General features: G+C 41.0%; 1 protein-coding gene and 2 long non-coding RNA genes across 3 annotated transcripts; 2 read left to right on the forward strand and 1 right to left on the reverse strand.

Annotated features, from left to right (window-relative positions):
• Positions 1-1,852: 1,852 nt before the first annotated feature.
• LOC143141896 (uncharacterized) lies at positions 1,853-4,521 on the forward strand. The gene is made up of 4 exons (XR_012990819.1): positions 1,853-2,317; positions 2,613-2,756; positions 2,884-2,960; positions 3,069-4,521. It is a non-coding gene; the product is annotated as an uncharacterized LOC143141896 (long non-coding RNA).
• An 8,328-nt stretch (positions 4,522-12,849) lies between these two features.
• On the forward strand, positions 12,850-15,235 carry LOC143142248 (uncharacterized). Its single transcript, XR_012990916.1, has 2 exons — positions 12,850-13,301; positions 13,398-15,235. It is a non-coding gene; the product is annotated as an uncharacterized LOC143142248 (long non-coding RNA).
• An 830-nt stretch (positions 15,236-16,065) lies between these two features.
• On the reverse strand, positions 16,066-22,526 carry atp6ap2 (ATPase H+ transporting accessory protein 2). Its single transcript, XM_076303024.1, has 9 exons — positions 22,425-22,526; positions 21,534-21,664; positions 21,301-21,429; positions 20,940-21,035; positions 20,543-20,680; positions 19,051-19,104; positions 17,969-18,118; positions 17,121-17,240; positions 16,066-17,031 (listed from the first exon to the last, which is right to left on the reverse strand). Exons 1-9 carry the CDS (start codon positions 22,504-22,506, stop codon positions 16,837-16,839), a joined length of 1,095 nt encoding a protein of 364 aa, XP_076159139.1. The 5' UTR covers positions 22,507-22,526; the 3' UTR covers positions 16,066-16,836.
• Positions 22,527-23,760: the final 1,234 nt, after the last annotated feature.

Consider the following 23,760-nt stretch of genomic DNA (forward strand, 5'->3'; position numbering starts at 1 on the left):
ATAGGATGACATCAGAAAAATGTGGTCTCTTAATTTTTTCAGAGCTGTATACAGTGTTTCCGCTAGATTTTTTTTTTACAGTGGCGGTGCAGTGTTTTTTTTTACTAGTCTGTCGGTCAGAGGTAGGCTATATTTCTGTATAACACTGACCATTGTTATGTATAACAGGCCGCTGACAATGACGACGGGTTTTGTGCTTCACATCTGAATATCACGCCGCAAGTAGCCTAGTCCATTCACTAGTGGATTTCAGCTCTCGATTGAACCCCATGTCGACTGGCGTGAAATAGTAATGTGTAGGCATTAACTTGTTGCGCCACCGGAGAAGCACCAATTTGTATTTTGAGAAATAAAGTATCAAAAAAACATCAATCCCATGTTTACATGTCAGCAACATTAACGTTAATAGCTTATAAGCATACGAGTTTTGACTCACTGTGCGCAAATTTTGAGTAAAATATGGACACGTTATAGACTTCTCCTGCCCATTGCAGTGTGCGTTTCAATGTCTGTGTTTCATGAACTGAATTCTTAAAAGAATAGGCTGGACAAAAGGATGCACAATTAGTCAACACATTTTTTATTTGATTTATTTGCTGGTGTTCATGTGCCTCTACAGATACTTCAGGTAGGGGCGGCCACAGCCTGCCTAACCTCAGTGAAACGTTTGTAAAGCTAGCCATGATACTTTGAAGGCCTACTAAATGGCTTGGGCAACGGTAGCAGGATAACATGGTAGCCAGATAAGATGATCAGCTATGTTAACTTGTTACGATGATAATAACATCAGCTGACTTCTTTTAATCGTACAACTCAAGTCGGTTTCTGTATGTGCCGTCAGGTGCTTCGTGGCGTCTGGTTATCAAGCACGCAGTTCAATTTATTAGTGGTTCGATACCCACGTGGAGTTAATTTATATGCTATTTAGATGTTTGTTTTTTGGGTGGCATATTCATGGTCCAGTGCATGTAGTACTACAGACCATTTTGACATTTAAACATGTCATGTGTAACGGAGGCAGACTGAGCTAGCGTGCCCAGTTGCCCGTGTAAATCCTCACAGCCCTAACCTTAAGAACGCTTCTAACCGATGAGTTGGAAGCCTGCTTTTAGCTTAGTGGTTAGAGCGTTCGTCTCCCATGCCGGTGTGTGTGTCAAGGTGGCGGGTTCGAGGCCCGTGAGCGGCGAACCGACCTTGTGACATTGGTGCCGTGACCCGGATGGGAGTGAGGATTTAGGGAGGTGAGTGTAACGGAGGCAGACTGAGCTAGTGTGCCAGTTGCCCGTGTAAATCCTCACAGCCCTAACCTTAAGAACGCTTCTAACCGCTGAGTTGGAAGCCTGGGCTTTTAGCTCAGTGGTTAGAGCATTCATCTCCTTTGCCGGTGTGTGTGTCAAGGTGGCGGATTCGAGGACAAATCTGTAAGCAGCCACATCTGCCAAAGACTCGTTATCAATCGTGAAATGTCATCAACGCAGCCAGTTAACATGGGAGCCAGTTGCCATGTAACACCGGCAACCCTTCGGTTACAAGCCCGATGCCCTAACCAGTAGGCCATGGCTGCTCCATATGTATATAAACTGTAACAGCAAGCAGCTTTAAAAACAGATCACCAAAGTGCCAAGAAAGTTGATTTCTGTATTTCAAATTCACAATGCTTTGAAATTGATATTTTTTCTACATGAGGTTGGCTGTAATAACTCAATAAAATTAACAGCTGAAGTTAAGATTATGTCATTTCCTGGCCTTTTCTAAGCTTCCTCTAACGTTGTCGCCCCCTGCGTGACACACTGTGTGAACACAGAACAGACTTGCGCTTCACAAATTAAGTGGAGGGCAATGGAACATGAGCAGTGGTGATACATCAACGCCACAAACTTCCACTTAATTCAGTCTAATGCAACGGCATAGCATCTCGTTTTCATCAGGTTATAACAATAACTAGGTATGCATTACTCCCTCTGGTTTCTGAGCTTGCTTTTCAGCTCTGGAGTATCAGAGAACTCGACCAAGATAGCAGTGGAGTTTGGACAAAATGTGACTCTAAACTGTTCTTTTGCTGAAGAGGAGATTTATTGGTTCATTCAGCGCCAGTCTGAGCCTCCAGTGCACATACTGCGCTCGTTTGAACAAACTTATCATATCCCTCCTCTCTTCAACTCGCAACACAAGGAATTTGAAGAAAAATACTCACTACAAACATTTAATAGACTATTTATACACAATGTGACCAGGAATGAACTTGGATTATACTATTGTGCCAGAGTAAAGGACCATCTTCTTATATTCATCAATGTTATCACACTCATGCGAAACGGTAAGTGCTCCTGAATATGTGAATATTTAGAGCACAGGCATTTGAAGGAACACATATTTGAATGTGCCTGGATGGGTTTTCCATTTGTCATGTTCATAATCATGTTTTCAGTAGTTTAATGGCAGCCCACAGGTTGTAGTGCATGAACAGCATACTGTATATACTGCTAAGCCTTGATTTTCTTTCAATTATAATATATTATTTGGAACAGGCTTTTAACTGAACTTGCATCAAACCTGACTTTGTGAGTGTAATTTAAACTACTCAAGTAAACAAAAAAAAAAAATCTTCATAGAGGATCATCATTTTCCAAACAATGTAACAAGGATGGAGCCTCAGCAACCTCAGCAATGGCCAGAGGACTATCTAAAATCATTGATGTCTTTACCCTTTGTTGTATCGTGTCTTCTCAACTGTGTCCTCATCATTCTACTCTCAGGTGAGTACTGTTTAATATGTAAACAAAATATGTAAACAAATGTACTCAAATAGCGGCAAGATGCATGAATGTTTGTAGCTTACCTACAAGCTATATATTTTCTTCTGTGCAAAATTAAATCCATCAGTGGTGGTCAAGAGATGGTCATCTCAGAAGGAAAAGAGCACAAGTGTGGAGCCGCCTCAGGGCTCTGATTCATCTCACGTATGTAGCTCATACAAGTCCAGCAAAAATACTTTAGACTTAGAAATTTCGTATTCTCTGGTCATTACATGGAGGTCAGATGCATTATTTCCATTTTGTTTTCTCTAGTATTCTGCTATAGTCCTGCCCTCACCGCCAAGAGTGTCTCAACCCAGAAACATTACCAGCATTTACACTGAAATCCAGCTTCCAGCCTCCGGTCTGACTGACACCGCATGCTAAGCTTTAAGGCTGCACTTATTAATGTTGCGGGGCTATTGGAGGTTTTGGTTTGATACATATCTGAATCACAGTGTGTTGTTTTTACTGTGACAGATCAAGGTAATACTTCCATTTCCAAATGAGATACAAAATGTTTAGAAAATCATTGGTACTTAGTACTGCATGATCAGAACGAAATGTGGAGGAGTGACAAAAAACTAAATATGTCACACATATTACCTGTACATTACTTAAATCAGATTTCTATCAATGTAAAGCAGATCAATGTATCTTTTCCCAAAAAACACCTTGCTAAAGTTCTCACCCAAACATGCCTAACTCGTGCTTAGAACATCTTTTTTCCTGACATCCTTGCATTTGTCATATTGAGTAGAGTTAGTATTAGTGTTTACTCCAAGGTCTCCTAATCAACTAAAGCTCTCTAGTCGCTCCTCACATGTGGGACACTTTTGATTTTTAAAAAAGCCTCTAAATGCCATGTAACATTAGCTGCATTCATGCATTTTGTTTTTTCAGTTGTCTGTGGTGCTGTTTCTGTTTTTAACCAAGACAACCTATAAGCCAAACCCCCCCCCCCCGCCATCTTCAAGTGCCGGTGTTACATGGCAACTGGCTCCCATGTTAACTGGCTGCGTTGATGACGTTTCATGATTGATGACGAGTCTTTGATAGATGTGGCCGCTTGCTGATTTGTCACTTTCCTATATAAACTAGAGACGAACACAAATATGCATGACATGTTTAAAAGTCAAAATTGTATGTAGTACTACATGCACTGGACCATGAATATGCCACCAAAAAAATACATACCTAAATAGCCTAATAACAACTCCATGTGGGTATCGAACCCGCTTCATAAATGAAACCTCTTACATCTGGACTGCTAATCCATTGTGCTCTGCACGCGTGGGTTCTTAATCCATCCTCGTCGATTCCATTCTTTCTGGGCGGTGGTAGTGTAGTGGTTAAGGAGCTGGGCTAGCGTGCAGTAGCCTGAAAGTTGTCGGTTCAATTCCCGGCTTCCACCATTGTGCCCTTGAGCAAGGCACTTAACCCCAAGTTGCTCCGGGGACAATGTGATCCCTTGTAATATAGCTGACATATGTAAGTCACTTTGGTCAAGAAGTGTCTGCTAAATGTAATGTAATGTGTGAAAGAAACATCACTCGTGAAACATCACCAACGCAGCCAGTTAACATGGGTGCCAGTTGCCATGTAACACCGGCTCTAAACAGGCTGGTGGTTTTTAGCTAGCTTGTACCAGTGCTAACACAGACATCTCTTTATATATGTATATTTAGAACCAAACATACTCTGAATAGAGCATCACAGTCCCGCCCACAGGAGTTTCCGGAAGTAAGAATTCAATGCAATTTCTCCATTGACAATTCGGGTATAAGCCATAAAAACTTAACTGCACATGGTAGACTCAAAACCAGCTACGGCTGTACTAAGCGATTGTGTATGCTCAAATAGACGCCAAAAGTTCACGGGGCACTAACCTTGTTTTGAGATAAATGTCTTTTATTCGCGATGTCTTGTATAAGTACTTCATTACCCACAATCTTGAACAATCCCACAATCCCACAGTGATGCCTCTGATTGGTGGAAAGGGCGTTAAGGTCATAGTTTGAAACTTTATCAGCGAAAATTATTGACAAAGATAGCGGAGTCTTTTACTGCCTATGGCGAAATTCTCAATGTGAATAAAAACTTTCTAGACGAACATTGGTACTTGTATCAACAAGGATTGTGGTTTATATATCACACAAACTTAGTCAGGGCCAATACACCATCAAATAGAACACTGTAAATGCTAGTTTGAACACTTAACTTTTCAGGTAGCCGATAGGCTAATCATTAGCCTTTCAGACATTAGAATGTCATTATAATGCTGCTAACATTAGCCTACATGCTGCAACACAGGTATGAAATATATTATGTTTTAGTGACCTTGTTGTTTCTATGAATATGAATTGTTGTTTATATGAAACATCAACTTAGTCGAGGCATAAAAAGCCCTGTATATCCCCATTAAGTACTTAAACCTTTGAACTAGCTAGCTAGCTGATAGCACAGGCTGGATGCTACCACCGGCTAGACACTGCATAAAATGGTTAGCAAACCGTCCATGCCCCCGTGAATATTTCACTGTTTCAAGGACGAAATCAAGAGTGTCCAAAGGGGTGAAAACCACTTTAAATCGGGTCACATTATTGACTGTTGTGTGTCGAGGGTCAGCTTGTGGGTTTTGTAAGGGCCAGCATGAGGGACAAGACCTATCAAACCTACGAAGTTGTGTGGTGAGTTTTGCAGGGAGGTTGGTAATGCTAGTTAACATTAGCTAGGCTACTGTAGCCTTCATACTGTACGAGCCATATCATCAATCATTAACCTAGAAATACTTCTTCGTACATTTAATGAACATTTTGTGTAATAATTCACAGCAAGTTGATAAACTGAATATGGTGGTCCAAGAGCAGACCATGCACCGGTCCATGCATCAGGATGGCAGTCAGATATGAAGCACTGCACAATGTTGCTAACGTTAAGGTTAACCGGTTTCACACACACGATATAAAATACACAATGGTAAATGTGGGACTGTGATGCTCTATAGACAACTCTATAACAATTAATGTTCATAGAAACAACAAGGTCACTAAAACATAATATATTTCATACCTGTGTTGCAGCATGTAGGCTAATGTTAGCAGCATTATAATGACATTCTAATGTCTGAAAGGCTAATGATTAGCTACCCTATCGGCTACCTGAAAAGTTAAGTGTTCAAACTAGCATTTACAGTGTTCTATTTGATGGTGTATACGTTAGACCGGCACATCCGGGAACTTGACTCGTGCCCCTCTAATTAACTCCAACGCAAATTAGGGTCAATAAACGTAATTCGTACAGAAATCGCAGGAGTAAATAATAACAAAAAATACCACAAATCAATATGACCACTCAATACATAACCACTTTGCAGGTCGTTGACCGTGAAAGATACCTACAAAAGCTTAATTCAATTAATATTAAAAAAATGTCCCTTCAGTGTCCCGAGTACGAAGTGGTGCAACAACCCCACTCAGTCATACCCGGACATTTACTCGTAGCCTATCTCATCGAGTCTCCAGGTAAGTAACTAAATTGTTTTCCTGTATTTTTGCCTTCATATTTGAATTTTAATGTAGTGTAGTTGACTCACAGGCTCAGATGTAAAGTATGTTAGTTAGATAATTCCGAGATATGATAATTTCTGTCATAGTCGTTAAGTGTTAGCCTAGATTTCTGGTTTCTTTGGTCTGATTCATTTTTGGTGTAACGTTAGTTGTTTGTCTTTTGAAGACTAATGAACGATATTATAATTTCATAAAGATTTAATAACTAGGCTAATATTTATTTGCCAGCAAAGCTGTAGCCTAACCCACCTGCAACTTTTCGGCATGTCTACCGGTTCACTTTGGCTTGTTCTGAGGGAATGTTTTCCCCTCAAAAGGGGCATGGCGCAAACAACCTGCTCTGTGTGACGCGGGTCCGGTTGTAAGTATTGGCCCTGACTAAGTTTGTGTGATATATAAACCACAATCCTTGTTGATACAAGTACCAATGTTCGTCTAGAAAGTTTTTATTCACATTAAGATTTTCGCCATAGGCAGTAAAAGACTCCGCCATCTTTGTCAATAATTTTCGCTGATAAAGTTTCAAACTATGACCTTAACGGCCTTTCCACCAATCAGAGGCATCACTGTGGGATTGTTCAGGATTGTGGGTAATGAAGTACTTATCCAAGACATCGCGAATAAAAGACATTTATCTTAAAACGAGGTTAGTGCTCTTTGAACTTTTGGCGTCTATATGAGCATACACAATCGCTTAGTACAGCCATAGCTGGTTTTGAGTCTACCATGTGCAGTTAAGTTTTTATGGCTTATACCCGAATTGTCAATGGATAAATTGCATTGAATTCTTACTTCCGGAAACTCCTGTGGGCGGGACTGTGATGCTCTATAGCTATAGAGTGGCGAAGTCCCGCCCCTTCTACTTCCGGTCCATGGGACCTATCTTTCAAAAAATTATGAACGGGAGTTAATGGAGAGATAACAATTATTTTTTGGTCCAGTTTGAATTGTGCCACGAATTTCACATATGATGTGTGTGAATTTAAAAGATAATTTTTCACGTCAAGAAAGTACTGTTGTTCGATAGACTTCAAAAGTTATGTTGGTTTTGTGCGAATCCACTCAGTGGACTACATCTCTCGTCTCGAACGATGTACGTCACCAACGTAATGAAACGATAAGAGCTGTTATGCTAGTTAACGGTTGCATCTTGCTGCCTGCTATGTCACTTAACAGTATGTAATGTACAGTCTATGGACGATTACAACTTACCTGATGTGTTTAATCCTCTGACTCATGGTATTTTCTTCAGCAAGGAAAGCCCAATTAAAGGAGAATTCCGGTGTGATATTGACCTAAAGTGTATTGAAACATGATACCATAAACATGTGAACGTATGTCTCATAGCCCATCTCGGCTTGTCCCCTGCACTCCAAAATATGGCGCTATTTAGCCGATGCTACCAACAGCTTTTTCAATAGTGGTGCTTCGGCATCGGGCTAGCCATGCAAATAAATCACTGTTTTACACCCATTTACGAGGCTCAATGTATCTCCACACTTCATTAGTAGACTTCCGAGGGCCCTGACATTTAAAAAGAGACATTGAGAACTTTGAAAAAGCACTGGTAGTTTACTTACAAGACGATTTATACAGACAGTATCTTCACGAAGTTTAGCGTTTGCAGCCATCTTGAATTTAGTCACGATAAGTCGAGCGACGAGTAAGAATGAACAGGTATGATAAGGGATCAGATTCCAAAAATAATTCAGTGGAAATGCATGGATTCCAGTTGCTACTACTGGAAGAAACTGGAATCCATGCATTTCCACTGAATTATTTATAATTATCATACCTGCTCATTCTTACTCCACTATTGAAAAAGCTGTTGGTAGCATCGGCTAACCAGCGCCAGATTTGAGTGTAGGGGACAAGCCGAGATGGGCTATGATACATACGTTCACACTCGGTATCATGTTTCAATACACTTTAGGTCAATATCACACCGGAATTCTCCTTTAAGACCTGTTGCTGGTATGCTTGTCCAATCTAGTGTGGCTGTGAATGAGCTAACGTCACTAGCGCGACTGATGGGTTTGTAGTCGTTGGAATTACGATCTTTCACAATGTTGTAATTCAATAGTTACGAAACAAACTGCAAATGTCTTTACATGAAAAATTGTCTTTAAAATTGACAAACATCATATGGGTAATTCAAGGCACAAGTCAACCGGGACCAGAAAATAATTTCTTTTCCGCCATACATACAGTCGGTTAAGACGTTCGGAAAGGTTACCGCCCCCCACGAGGGGGAAAGCATGCTAACATCACACAATGGAAGTCAATGGGCGAACTAGCTAACAGTTAGACTTTATACATTTGTTTTACATTCAGGTGGAGTTCTGCTTGTTTCTGAACACAATAATTTGAAGGAATTGTGTTTACTTAACTGCCCAGTGTATGCTAACAACTTAATTCACCCTCGATTGCCCAATGTTGACGACAAATTTCTCTGGAAGCTATATTCAATGGTAGCATCATTAGGTTGCTAACTGGCTAACTTTATATCGTCAGTGTAACATAACCAACTGGTACACATTACTTGTTAAAACTATTCCCACGGCCATTGTAGGGAATGTGCATTCATGTGAGAATAAATTCAGATGCAACTTACGAGTATGTGATGTTAAGGGAAAGGGGTTAGCTTGCTAAACCGAGCTACACAGTCCGGCCATTGAAAGCAGTTCTACAATGAGTACACTCGAGACAGTTCTGGCCGTTTAACTGGAATTAGCAAAATGAGGGAACTTAATGTTACCCTTAACCTCCTTGACACACAGATAACTCTCAGTTGAAACGTGTTTGTGCCGTTTAGTGATGTTTGCTAAAAGATTTAATATTTTTATAGGTGCTTTCTGTACTCAAGCCGGTGCACCTCCATTAGATTACATGCAATCGAAACGAATGTTTTCCCCCTCGGGGGCTTTTCAGCCACGGTAACCACGGCAACTGGGGGCGGTAACCACGATTATGAGTAGTTGCCGACTGTATGTATAGACTGCCGTTCAAATTTTTTTTAAAGATAGGTCCCATGGAGGCAAACGGAAGGGGCGGGACTTTGCCACTCTATATAGGCTGGTGTACTGTAACATACAGGTGGTCATGAGACCATTATGCAATGAAAGACTTTTGAAGTTGCAAAAACGAAATTTTTCATGTCAAAAATTGAGTGCTATAAGTTTATTAGGCTACTATAGGCCTATTAGATATTGTAGAAAGGAACATGAAAATAGATGTGATGTATTTTTGTTAATTCTTCAATGTGAGTTTTTATGTTATGGTTAGTCATGTGAACACCTTCTAAATATATGTTTCTGATGCATGCAGTTTCAATGTGTCAAATAAAAATGTGTCACATTCTCACAGGAAAAAGAAACCAAATGACAAGAACACAAGACCAAGAAAATAACAGACACAGTCTGAGGTGTGCACATTAGATCAGGGCAATCATGAGCACGTCTACAGAACACTGTTAAACATGTTCAAAGGCATGTGTGTCCGGGCTGAGCAGACAAGACTCACAATCTTCTATAACTCAGACCTTCTGATTTTCATCCTTAGGTTTCCTGCCAGTTAGGGCTTTTAGGTTCAGTGGAGCTGATCAACTTCATTCAGTTGATTTTGCTGACTGACATTTGCATTGGAAATGCTGTGGTTTACATGGGCGTAATTTATGGCAGGGATGTAGGGACTGTTTATATATTATTTATAACTGTCCCCACCACTATTTTGATATTAACGGCAGATGCGTTTTAAATTGTGACCTGATCATGGCATGCATTTTGGTTTCATATTCACACCCGTTCTTCTCATATGAATTGCCCAGAGAGTTCCTAACACAGATATCAGACGCATGTCATGTGAAACTGCACAACCTGCACTGTTCAATGGTGCCAGTTGCTGTGATGAACGGTTTACAAGAGAAATGAAATTTAATTGACATCAAATGTACATATTTACATTCTGCTCCTTTCCACTTTGTATTAGTGTGTGTGTGAGGAGTGGACCACTAAACTAAGCAAACTAACTAGCAGGTAATGTGACCACCGGTCAGGGGCCCACGATCGCGAGGAGACCACAATTCATTTGATCAGCTTCTGGTTGATGGTGTATCTTTGAGGATGTTATTAGCCAAATATATTTGTACAAAATCATGGCAACATATTATAGTTCTAGTAAAGAGATATGGCCCCGTTTTGTCTTTATTAGAGAGGCTGTTTAGAGTTTGTGTGCTAGATTCAGGCGTCCATGCCAGAGCTACCGATGTTGGTCTGTGGGGTTGAGCGGCTCTGAACAAAGGACATGACAGCACAGGTCTGCTGTAAAAGAGTCGAACTGTATGCATCAACCAAGACTTCAGACCACAACTGAAAATAGTGACACACAAAAAGCCAACATGCACACAGAACAGGCTTCTGTCTCTGTTTGGCTTACCATGTTATAGGTCACCTATCAGCTACTGATAGTATTGTTACATAAAACATTTAGTTTAAGTAATTTAGTATATGAAAGGAGTATGTGTATGCGTGTGTTATCGTGTACTATGTACATATAAACATATACAGTGAATATATAGACAGACTATATACAAATGGGCACACAACGTACAATTATTTAAGACTTCCACAAAAGTGACGAATGGTAACTAGCACTGCATTTATTTTGGCAGTGTTTGTCAACAGTGTAGGCTACTTTTTATATCCAAACCTTTTGAGAAATAGCGTTTCTCACTCCGGCTGCAAATGCAACACCTCTACAGCCACTGGGCACGCGGAAGGTGAAGGGGGACAAACGTGTGGCCCGTGTGGTTGGTGACATATTTCTCTACTTTTCTCTTCGGTTACAGAACAATTTTACAAAGTTATATACAGTATCGGGGCCTTTTAGCCTTTATTAGATGATGAAGGTGAATAAAATAGGTTTGAAAGAAAAATAGCTTTGAATTTACATCCAATATACATATTTACATTCTGCATACAGCTCTGTGTTCATCTCCACACCCATTTTAGTCTATGCTCCACATGCATTCTTCTCGGTTGAATAGCTCACAAACTCTTCACTCAACACATGACAAACTGCATCAAACACATACATAATGGTATATTGTGTTTGTCTGTGGAATTAGGTGCTCACGAGTGATCCAGTGAAATCACAGAATTGTGAACAATTTCTGCATTGCTTTCAACTTTGGCTGACATTAAAATGAAATTACACCCTAAAATAATAATTTATTTGTTTTCTAAATCAATGATGCAAATGTTGGTCAAATGTTGCATTTCGTCAAACTGTCCTTGTATTGTGTACCTATATGCCCAAGTTATGGGGGCAGCCGTGGCCTACTGGTTAGCGCTTCGGACTTGTTACCGGAGGGTTGCCGGTTCGAACCCCGACCACCTAACCCCTCACTGCTCCCCGAGCGCCGCTGTTGTTGCAGGCAGCTCACTGCACTGGGATTAGTGTGTGCTTCTGTTCACTGTGTGCTGAGTGTGTTTCACTAATTCACAGATTGGGATAAATGCAGAGACCAAATTTCCCTCTATTTCCCTATATATACATACTTATACTAAGTTATGTTATTTTTATCTGTTTTTAGCTCACACTGCAGCCTGTTAATGAGGCGTGTAGTGTAGTGTGTAGTGAAATAAAGCTAGTTAACCTGGTAACAGTACCAGTAGGCTATAACAGAGGTGGTCTCTCCTTTCCCTCTTGACCTCTGCATTGTGTTGTTTTATTGATGTACGCCACAGCCTTTTTTGCTCTTTTGCGTCCGTCCTGTCTGGCTTGCTCTGTGCCTGATTTGTTGTCTTTTTTGTCTTATATATCAGAGTAATGCAATTATCAATGACCCTTAATGTTTTGTCCCCACCAATTTCCAAATCAAGCCTATTCCGTTGGTGATGACTACATCATGTTTGTCATTTCCTGGGCTTTGTAGGTTTGTCTCTGAGCGTCTTGTGCAGTTCACCCTCTGTTGGTTTTTGTATAGAGCAGGGGGCGTCACTAAGAGAAGTGAGATGGGGGAGTGGAAGATAATGTCAGTATCTGTGGAACAAAATTCAACTAAATAGATTAAGACGCTTGACCTCATAAATGTACTTATAGCCTAAATAAAGTATGCGTTTCCTCTGGTTTCTGAGCCTGCTGTTCAACTCTAGAGTATCAGAGAGCTCAACCAAGTTAACAGTGGAATTTGGAGAAAATGTGACTCTAAACTGTTCTCTTGCTGAAGAGGAGATTTACTGGTTCATTCAGCGCCAGTCTGAACCTCCAGTGAGCATACTACGCTCTTTTGATGATACAGATGCTGTATTTAATAAGCAACACAAGGAATTTAAGAAGATATATTCACTACAGACATCTGGTAGTCTACTTATACACAATGTGACCAGGAATGAACTTGGATCATACTATTGTGCCAGAACAGAGGAGCTTCTTCTATTCAGCAGTGGTATTACACTCATGGGAACAGCTACGTGTTCATGAATGTGATTAATGGCCTAATGATACTTGAAAACCATAGATACATGTGCATGGTGATGATTATTCATATTATCTTGTAGGGAATACTCAGATTCCTTGCAATCACACCGGTATAGAACAGCAGCTATATGAAGAGGATGCTTTAAGGTCATGGTTTTCCCCTTTCTTCTTAATATCCTGTCTACTCAACTGCGTTCTCCTTATTATACTCTTAGGTGAGTGCTGTTTCACACACAATCATGCCAAGCTGCAAATGTGTTTACCAAACAATCATGCCAAGCTGCAAATGTGTTTACAATGTAATCATACCAAGCTGCAAATGTGTGGACTAACAAACTCAAGGTTGTATTTCCGTTTTAAAATAAAAACTACTCCTACAGTTGCTGCTAAAAAATATTTCACTCAGAAGAAATGGAACATGAGTGTTGAGCAGCTTCATCAGTCCGATTCCTCTATGGTAAATATGCAGATAATACCTCTCCTAACATCTAATGGAAAGTCTTTCTATGGATCACAATTACATTCATTCCTGATATTTCATGTTTTTCTCTAGAGTTCAGAAATAACCCTGTCCACTCCGCTCAGAGACATGGACAGCACTTGTGTGCAATATTCAACCCCATGCAGGTCTGAGACTGCACATTTCAATACAAGCAACATGTATGTCAGCAATAGGATACATGGAACTGTGGCCTGTCCTAGAGATGATGCAATGCCATGTTCATAATAGTAGCTAATAGGTATCATGGTGAATCATTTTTAACATATGTCAAGGTTACACTTTATTGTATAAGAGTATAAAAGAGTGAAAAATGTTAACAGCATGTTGACCTAGTGGTTCCTGCACTGTAAGTAATCTGCATACTATTATCTGTTGATTAACAGTGCAAAAAGCTCAAGCGTTGTCATGTGCTGTAAGTATTGCGTAATGCGCATATATTTGGTCGGGACTTCACCTGAAAAAATGTGCTATAAAGTTAGCTTTAGACTTTGCTCGGCATTTAAATAATGGGCCTGTATGTTTTTAATAGGAACTGGCCCCTTACTCAGTTGGCAATTATAAGTGGTTGGGGCAGTTTCTTCAGTGTTTTTGCTACAGCGCCGTGTCTTTCACTTTCCGCTGCGGATGGTTTACAGTATGTGGCGTTTGAAATCAATATGCGTTTCAATACATTTAATTTATTGTATGTAGGCCTATTTGAGATGGAGCATATGTAGCCTACAACTCTGTTTCCAAAAAAGTAATGTGTCATCCAAAGTTACACGTCAACAACAACAAAACAAAAACAGAAAAAATTCTACATCATAACCAAAGTTGATACACACGATCACTATCACATCCCTTGGACACACACCATGAAATTCCATATTGGTGCTAAAACTGCCCAACTGACCACCTTTTACCGCTTGAGAGAGACGTCGTCCATCGACCCAGCTGCAAAGTATACAGTAACAGAGGTGGGAGTTGGAATTTCCAAGGGGGCACATATATATTTTTCTATTGCGTATCACGGTTAGGAATTCATAGTAGCCTAATGTTATCCAGGAGTAGGGTGGGGGGTGCTGAAGGACACTGGGTTTCTTTTGCCTGGGCCCCCAAAGTGCCTTGAAACAGCTCTGACTGCACCTATTAGGCATGAAATAGTAACAAATAGAACCTCACACTAAGGGGGCACAAATTCTATTTGAAGGGGCACAGCCCCATTTTTGCCCCCGGCTCTGTTGGGTGGTTTGCTGACAACCACTATTTGTGGTTATATTTTTGAACATTCTCTCTCCATGGCTACCAACCATGCCAGATGCTCAACAACACTGTCAAGAAACAAAATTTTGAATATACGCGTAAAAGGAATACCCCATGCCAAGAGGCTATAAGGTTGTGTTTAAAGGACAAATATGGGTCTTATGATTTTATAGTTTGGTTTTTAGCTGACTATTCTAGTGCTATTCACAAAAGATCAGTGTGATCCACCCCATCAGAGTGAGTCCATTGCATTCAATCATATTGTCTTACACATACTGGAATATGTGGAATATGTCTTTAAACACTTCATAACTTCATATAAGACTTCATTTTAACCTTAGTTCCAACCAATGTCAAGTATCTCCAGAGTGCTGCCTTTCACTGAGTGTTTGACTAGTATCACTATCACTGAGTTATCATTCTATGTTGTTTTATGTCTTTTAATTATTACTTTTTAAACTATTTTAATTATTACTGTTTAAGCTATTGCCCTTTTATGCTTTTATGTACTATTACCTTGTGTGTTTGAGGTTTTTTAATTCTTAAACTATTCTTTGACTATTGCCCTTCTTACCTATATGTTTGCTTTTCTTTATGTAAAGCACATTGAATGACCTCTGTGTATAAAATGTGCTATATAAGCATGACTTGACTTGTTTGCTGTGATAGTGTTTGCTAAGCCACAGGTGCCCTGCAGAAGAGCATGTGACATGGTTGAAGAATTAGTGGAGACGGAGTTCTTTTAAACATTCTGTACCCGTCTTGGATTTTGAGCTTATAGTTGGTCAGTATCACTGTGATGTACAAATACAGCTAGGTTTACATTCTCTACCAGTTTTTCTTCTGTTCAAAATGGCCCAATATTGACTTTGAATCTTAAAATCAGGTGTCGTGCTTGTTTTCTACCGTGCTTGTTTGTTGATTGGAACTAAAAAAAGATGAAAACACCAATCTTCATTAGGCTGAACAGACTTGTGGCTTTCCACTGAAACACCACAAGCCTGTTTAGCATATGACAGTTTGCACACTTTTTTTTTCAGTTCCAACCAAGAAGCAAATGCCACACAAAACAAGCGCTACTACACCCACAGGCCTCACTATTCTCAATCTTTAACCCTTAAAGAAGTGGAATGTTGGGAAATGAACGTTCTAAAGAATATCTGGGTTCATTGAATTCAACATAGAATTTTAGAACCTTCAATTGTCATAGATGCAAAACTGTCATAGATGCAGAGACCAAATTCCTTGTATAGGCAAGTACACTTGGCCTATAAACCTGATTTACATTTACATCATGTGAATAGTAGTCAACTTGCACCACACTGGCCTAGTTGTAAGTAGATGCTGTAACTAGTCTACTCTGAAATTCATGATTGGCAAAAATGATGTGCTTACAGACTCAAGACCATCTGCAGTGAATGGGCATCGAAGCTGTGCAAACAAACCATTCAAGTTAAGAAACAAATACAAAACCAAATCACTATTCACGTTTCCTGGTTTTATTGTTTAAGTTGGGGAGAAAATGACCATTGATTTCCTTTCATTCTTCACATACATACATACATACATCAACATTAGCAATTACATACGATAATGTCCAGTCAATGCTTCTCAAGATATCAGTACATATGAAAACCTACACGTTTTGAGGTTTCACAAATCTACTAACTGATTCACTGCATATTGTTTACAATGTCGGCATCCAAAGAAAACTTTATACACAGGAATGATCTGATGTCACATGACAAACAGGCCCAAATCAGACAAGAGTAAACACAACAACAATAAATACAATCAGCAAGCATCTGTCACACGTGTGCAAACATACGTTCGCAAAACTCACATAAAACACTCTGTAGATCTATTACTACACAGAACAAACTGTGACTCCTGTGTGGAAAGGAAAGCTTAATGCTTTAGCAGTCATAGACGTATTTCAGAGGAAATACAGCAAAACAAACTGGAATATCTACACCAACAAGACATCAATAAATTAATTTCTCATTCTCCAACTCTTCAAGTACAACAAGTATCAACAACATTCTATGTGGCTGCAATATCTTTATAATTTTCATTACTTTACACTTATTTAGAATATATTTTGGATTTGGAGGGAAATACCACTATGCACAAGGGGGGAGAAGAGTCACATGAGTGAAGTGGGAAGGAGACAACAACAGGAGAAAACAAAAGCAACATCACCACAGCAAGTAGGATAAGGACATATGGGGTAGTGGGAATAGAGTGCTCAGTCCATGCGGATCTTCTGATTGGTCATCCTGTAGATGATGCTGTCGTAGCCGGGGTCCATGTTCCACAGGCTGTACGCGATGGCGATGACCGCCAGGGCCAGCACGATCATGAGCCACAGCACGATGTTGAAGATTACGGCGTACTCAAAGTTGTACTTGTAGGCCAGATTGTAGGGACTTCCTGGGTTGCTCTGTAGGCACAGATCAAACACACAACATGAGACACGAGCCCTGGAGAGGAAACCACAATGAAGAGACAACGTTCGCAGTATCTACTCACAATCTGCTTTGACTCAAGAATAGAGCGAGACTTCCTGGTAAGAGGCGCCTCGAAGGTCTTGACCGTGACAACCTCAACCACCGCATTGTTGCTGTAGACGCCATAGACGCTGTCAGCAAACTGCAACGAAGACAACAGGTGTAGGTAAACACACAAATTAAAATAAACTCCACTGTGAGATCTTTCCTGTCACACACCAAAGTTACATTCAGCGGGAAATCTATGTGCACTCAAGGTTACAGAGGTCATTTGTGACAACACCAAAGGCTACAACAACAGTGCAGGATTTGCCTACATGCACTAGGTGGAAATAGCACATAAACGGCCAACAGTGAACTTTACAGAAATGAGGTTCAGACTGTTGGTTCAGAGTGTCTGTCAGATGTTAGTGGACGTGGGAAATTCAAGACGTTAGAGAAATTATGCTCAGAACTGTCAGTTCAGAGTGTCGGTTCAGAGTGTCAGTTCTTGGTGGACGTGGGAAATTTAAGACGTTAGAGAAATGATTCTCAGACGGTCAGTTCAGAGCCAGAGTGTCAGATATTAAGGGGACTTTACATTGCTCGCGGCATGCGATTTTTGTTGTGGTTGCCGCCTGGCTCAGCTCAAAATACCTATGATTTACAGTGCGCAGTGCGCACATGGTTGAACTTCGACTGCGTCAAGAGCGGCAAAGCGCCGCCTGCGCAGCGTTTTGCTCGACAGGCCAGTTCTTGCGCTCGCAAGCCGTTGAAAATAACGTGTTTCATAGCTTCATAGCGCAACGCTGCCGTTTGCACGTGCAATGTGAACCCCCGCTACAGCGGACGTGGAGAAATGCAAGTCAGTCGAGGCTCTGCCCCCTTCACCTTCTGCATGACGCTGGCCAGGATGCTGGAGGCATCTTGGAACTGTGGCGAGTCCTGTCCATACCGCCGTCCGATCTCCTCCAGCCCGGAGAGCTCCAACGAGTACAGGTCAGGGGCGTGGTCCTTCGCCAGGTGCCGATGCCTCAGCAGCTGCAACACAGTGACAGGTGTCCACTTACAAATGCATTTTGCTCAGCAGACGGCAGGGGAAAAACAGTGCTGTAATCGAAGAACTCAGAGCCTCAAAAACACGTATAGACCCTTTCAACAACATAAACAAAAACAATGCTTGAACATTCTATTTGGTTCCCAATCTACTTCCTCTGCATTAAGATAACATATGGAATGTTAAAACGGAAGCCTTGTGGGGCCAACTATCATGCTGATAATGGAACTCTCTTGAAAGGGTCTATAAGGACCAAACAATTTATTGAGATGACATTTAAATGATGCTTTCTACAGCGCAACGTTGGCCTGACACTGTTAACGTAGGAAAAGTATTGCTGCTGGACTGTTAGAACATGTGACTGACCGCTGATCTAACAGTGTGGTGTGATGTGATGAAAAATGAGAAGTAATACATTAAAGATTTGAGGAACCTTGACTCAGCAGTGCATTGTAGACTTAAGCAATAAGCCCTGAGAGGCCGTAGGTTACACTGATTCCACAACAGCTAAGGGGCGTTGTTAGGCTCGACGCGCTATACTTGCCGTGTGAACTACTAATATTTTACAATAAGTTCTGAAAGTTATCCTACTTTAATCGGAGTAATTAATTTAGGGAATTTAAATTTTAGGGAAGTCGATGAAATGAACTTTAATATAATAAGACTGAGGAACATCACATCTCCACAGGAAATAACACCTGTGCAACCCTGCACCTTTTCCGCACTAACCTACATCACTGCAGCTACAATAACACCCATGAACAGTCCATAGGGTTTAGCTCTGGCTGCTTATATGTCCCTAGTTTGCTTATAAATATGGGGCACAATAACAACCCTGAACAGCCCATAGGGGGTTTGCCCTCCGGCAACGTATATGGCCCTAGTTTGCTTATAAATACAGGCACAGTGGACTCACCAGTGCAGAGATGTCATGCAGCACTTGGACCTCAGACAGGAAGAGCAGGTCGGCCTGCGGGGAGGAAAGAGAAATGGCCCACAGTTTAATTATTCTATGTCATGCACATTGAGACCAAAGCAAATTCCTTGTAGGTGAAAACATGTGTGGCAATAAACCTGATTCTGAAACCTGATTCTGATTCATGTTACATATTCACCCCATTTACATTTGCTTTTTAAATGCCTCTTGGGTGATCCGATCACAAGTGGTCAGTTCTAAATGCAGGTGTAAACGATCTGGTCACTCAAACCACTTGCTGAGGTTGTCTGAGACGCATTTGACTACATATCTTATAACCTGGACATGTGAACAAAGCGATGGGTCTCGGCTGACCATGTGATCAGATCACTCAAGACACATTCTAAAAACTAATTTTAACAACCCCTTTGACAGCCACATAGAGAATATCTTAGGGGAGGGCTCTCTGACTGAAAACTTTCAAAGCACAACATTGACAATTATATCACCAAAAGATTAGTAAGCTTTTCTCAGTAGCAGCTGGGCCATTGTGGTGAGATCTGGAGGAGGCATTTTGCTTGTTAATTTTAGCTGTCAATGTTGTGCTGTCATGGATACACAGTGAATCAAGGAAGTAAAAACAAAATCGCTCAGCAAGAAATGTTGAGCTGTGCGGAATGTGCATATAATTGGAAGAATCTCCAAAGAAATGTGTGTGAAACGTCCTGTCAACGCCTTCACAACATGGGGTAAAAGCCATCGCTATATATGGGGCACTATACTAACTGTGATCTCATATTCGAGGCACTATATTAACCGTAATCTGATAAACATGCAGAATAGCTGTAGCTAGGTTCTTTGCGAGTGTAAATTAAAATGGCATATTTACTGTAATGATTAATTTAGCTGTTACTGTGCTCATGATGACAAGGTGTAATGCTGCTTTTTTTTAATTTAAAAGAGGAGAAAATGTTCCACTTCTGCGCCGTTTATCGCTATTTTACCGATGCATCCGCTAAAGAACACAGGAGCGGAGTGTTGGATTTTATCCTCAACCAACATGGACGAGACCAATCAGAGGTTTGCCAGAAAATACTCATGTCTTATTGGCGGACAGATTGTCTTAAAATAGACAGAGTTACTAAGACACTAAAGTAAGTGCATGTGAGAACACAAGTGTTAAACTTTAGACTGAATAAGAGGAGCTGTGCGGAAACAGTATTTGAAAGAAGCCCTGTGTAGTGGCGTGGGTTCAATTTTGACAAGTGGACTATCAGGGGATCTTAATCAGTCTGGAGGTTCAACAGAAAAAAGGTCAGACGCTAAGAAAAAGAGCAACCCGTGATTAAGGGCTAGCAACACCTCCTCTGCACTGAGCTAGTCATCGTCTGGTGTGAGTGCACGCGGAAAATGTTACACAATGTTGCATGAAGCTGTGGTTTCCAAGTTGTGCTTCCCCTTGTGGTGAACGTAAGGATGGTGAGGGCCCCACCTCGTTGTTCTTGTTGAGAGAGTTGAGTGGCAGAGAGTTCAGCACGGAACCCTCCTGAGACAGGCGCCCACGGATCTGCTGAAGGGTGACCGGTAGATCCTCAAACACCGTGTTGGCCATGCCCATCATGTACAACCTCTGAGAAGTGAACACACACACACACACACACACACACACAGAATATAATAGATACATATAAAGTGATATATATATATTTGTGATATAAAATATATATTCTCCTATGGCGTCTACATGTTTCTCATTCAGGAATTAGTTCTGTACCACACTCTCCACTCAAAGTAAGTGTTTGTGTTGGCAGTTGAGCCGACTGGTTTCACAATGACACATTTCCCAGGCGCGTGTGGACCCTGTGACTGGTCTGTGTGGCTGCGCTTACCTCCTCACTAGGTGCAAGCTGCAGCACCACAGGGGTGCTCTCTGCAAACAGGGTGTGGACCGTGTTGGCCACACTGTCCAGCGTGAAGGGCACAGGCTGCAGGTAGATGGGTAAGAGCAAGTCTGTGAGAGCTCAATGCAAGTGGATGCACAAACCCACATGTATAGAAAAGATTGATAACTGCACGTTTCTATGTGGAAATACCTAAATGTCAGTTTTATGTCATTGATTTGGTTGGTAAATAATGGTTATAATGGCATTTCAGTAATAATTCACTTCTTCATATTTAGCAATATTGTAGAACCATAACACTATCTCATGTTCATACATTTTTCTAGAGGATAAGAGGTTATATTCATACATTTTCTAGAGGATAAGAAGTGATGTTCTTGGGCAGATCCAGAGAGTCCACTCCTCGGACCACCACCAGCACGTTGGCCCTGGGACGCTGGAACAAGGGCCCTGCCTGCAACCCCGGCCAGTCAAGATCCTGAAACACACCAACACACAGTTAATCATCCTCATGATGTCCATAAATAGAATGACGCGTCATACTCAGTGGAATTTGTGCAATCTGTCAAATAGAGAAGCTACCTCCTGAACAGAGAACCCCATGGTGAGGGCTACCAAATCCGGAATCTTCTCTCCCGATACCGGCCATTGTCCGTCGCGGAATTGCACATAATCAGGGCTGCGCAGCACTGTCAGCCGGTCTCCCAAAGCTCCTGGTGAAATGAGAAAAGAGAGAACATGAATTTCAGTCTTAATGGAAAAGCAATGTTTAAAACAGTCTGGAATTTCAAAAGCCATCAAGAGAATGATCATGTGGGTGTAAGATACTTTACTAAGATGACAGATTACGTGGCACTGGGGTGCCAACTGAGTAGGTTATGTGGGGTAGGGGGAGGTTTGGAGGCTTAAATACAATTAGGAATATGTATGCTGTCGATTTATGCTGCTGTTGTGGATGTAATAATCAAATTAGATAGCCAGGTCAATAATAGTGTTGTGATTATCCGGACTGAAGTAAAAGACAGTAACACGGAGATGGACGGCAATTATCCAGAATGCCCATTTAAACGTGTATTATATCATATGATACAACAACCTGCATATCATGCGGAGGACATGGTCACATGACACGGTCTTCGACATCCACCACAACCGTAAACCCCACAACATGAATTGTAGGCAATACGCATCCCTGAATGCCAGTATGATCACTCATATAGATAGGTCAACGACATAATATACAGAACAGATTTGGACATTAAAGTTATGGGTCTCTCAGAAAACGATCATCTTAATTTCTGTGATTCGTAATGCTCTGTAACGTTAATTTCAATACAGCAAGCTAACTAGCTAGCTAGCAGGCTTCATCCTCGGCAGGTCAACAAGATACTGCTTTAAATAGAGTGGGCTAATACAGCCCAAATAAACAACAATCACGAACATTGTGTTGTCACAGAAAACACAAAATCTTACCGTTTATTATGCTTGCATAGACAACAAGCAAAATATAAACCGACGGCCGATTCATCCTTAGCAGTTTTCCAAGGGACTGCATTTCCTTGCACAAGTCACCTGACACACAAAACGTCAGTCACGCTATTGTAAACCACGCCCATAAATGCGTCATAAGATCCCGCCCCCACCCTCCCTTGTAGAATGTTTGTCTCCCCCTCATGGGTTGGAAGCTGTAATGCAACCCTCGGAGATAAATCCTGGATAAATCCCATTCTTTGTGGAATTTTTTGCACCGCTTTTTATTGAGGAAACAGAGAAGTCATTTCACACCATAGACAGTAAAAGATAGTTTGACACTCACAATGATACATTTTTAAAGCATAATCTTCTAAGACTTTACACATGACAATCAATGGTTTGGAGGGCTTTGTTGTAGGCCTAACATGTTGGTTGTAATTTAGGCCCAATGGCTCTGGGTTTAAGCTACCGTTTTCTCATGTACAGACCTTATTCATCTTAATGATGTATTTAATTTGCTTTCAGACATCCCACAGGCCTATGGACCCAGAGCATCAAGTCCCTTGCTGGCAGATGGGCACACAACCCACAACCTTTCTTGCTACTGCAGGTTAGCCCAGCTCCTTAGCCACTTCATTACCACTGCCCCTTCATGAACACTAGAGTTTTTTGAGACAGCTGGAGGGCCCTGAATAACACCTCCTTGAGTTAACAGAAAATACACTGGATTATGCTAAATAACACTCCCTGAGTTAAACAGATAATCCACCATTGGTTTTTCATGCTCTCATTTAATCTGTGCTAGACTCAGAGGTTAAAGTGGGATTTGGCAGGTGAGGGAACCCTAAAATCCAGTGTTGGTGCAACAGGGAAAAATGACTCACCGTTGGACAACATATTGCGTATCGTGGTGTAGCAATACTTTTTGGACAAGAATTGCTAGCTTCTTGGTCACCTCTGTACACACAAAAAAATTAACTCACCATTTATTTTAACAATATCATCAATATCATTTATTATGAATTAACTCACCATTTATTTTAACAATATCATCAATATCATTTATTATGAATTAACTCACCATTTATTTTAACAATATCATCAATATCATTTATTATGAATTTATATGCGGTGGCGGAACTACATTCCTCTCTGTCCCCCCCACTTTAAGCCCTGACTAGACTCCCATAATTCTCAACTCCTTAATGTCAGTCAACAAAGCCTGGTGAATCTCCAGAAATGTGGGCAACACTGGTGTCCTCCATGCTGAGGACTGGGGCTGTTATGAAAACTAAAGGTCTGTTCACAAGTAATACGTAGTACGTGTTGGCAACAA

This window comes from Alosa pseudoharengus, unplaced genomic scaffold (genome assembly GCF_046254945.1).
Source record: "Alosa pseudoharengus isolate Yale_2024_CS ecotype anadromous, Long Island Sound unplaced genomic scaffold, YU_APseudo_1.1 YU_APseudo_1.1_scf_24, whole genome shotgun sequence".
Taxonomy (NCBI): Eukaryota; Metazoa; Chordata; class Actinopteri; order Clupeiformes; family Clupeidae; genus Alosa; species Alosa pseudoharengus.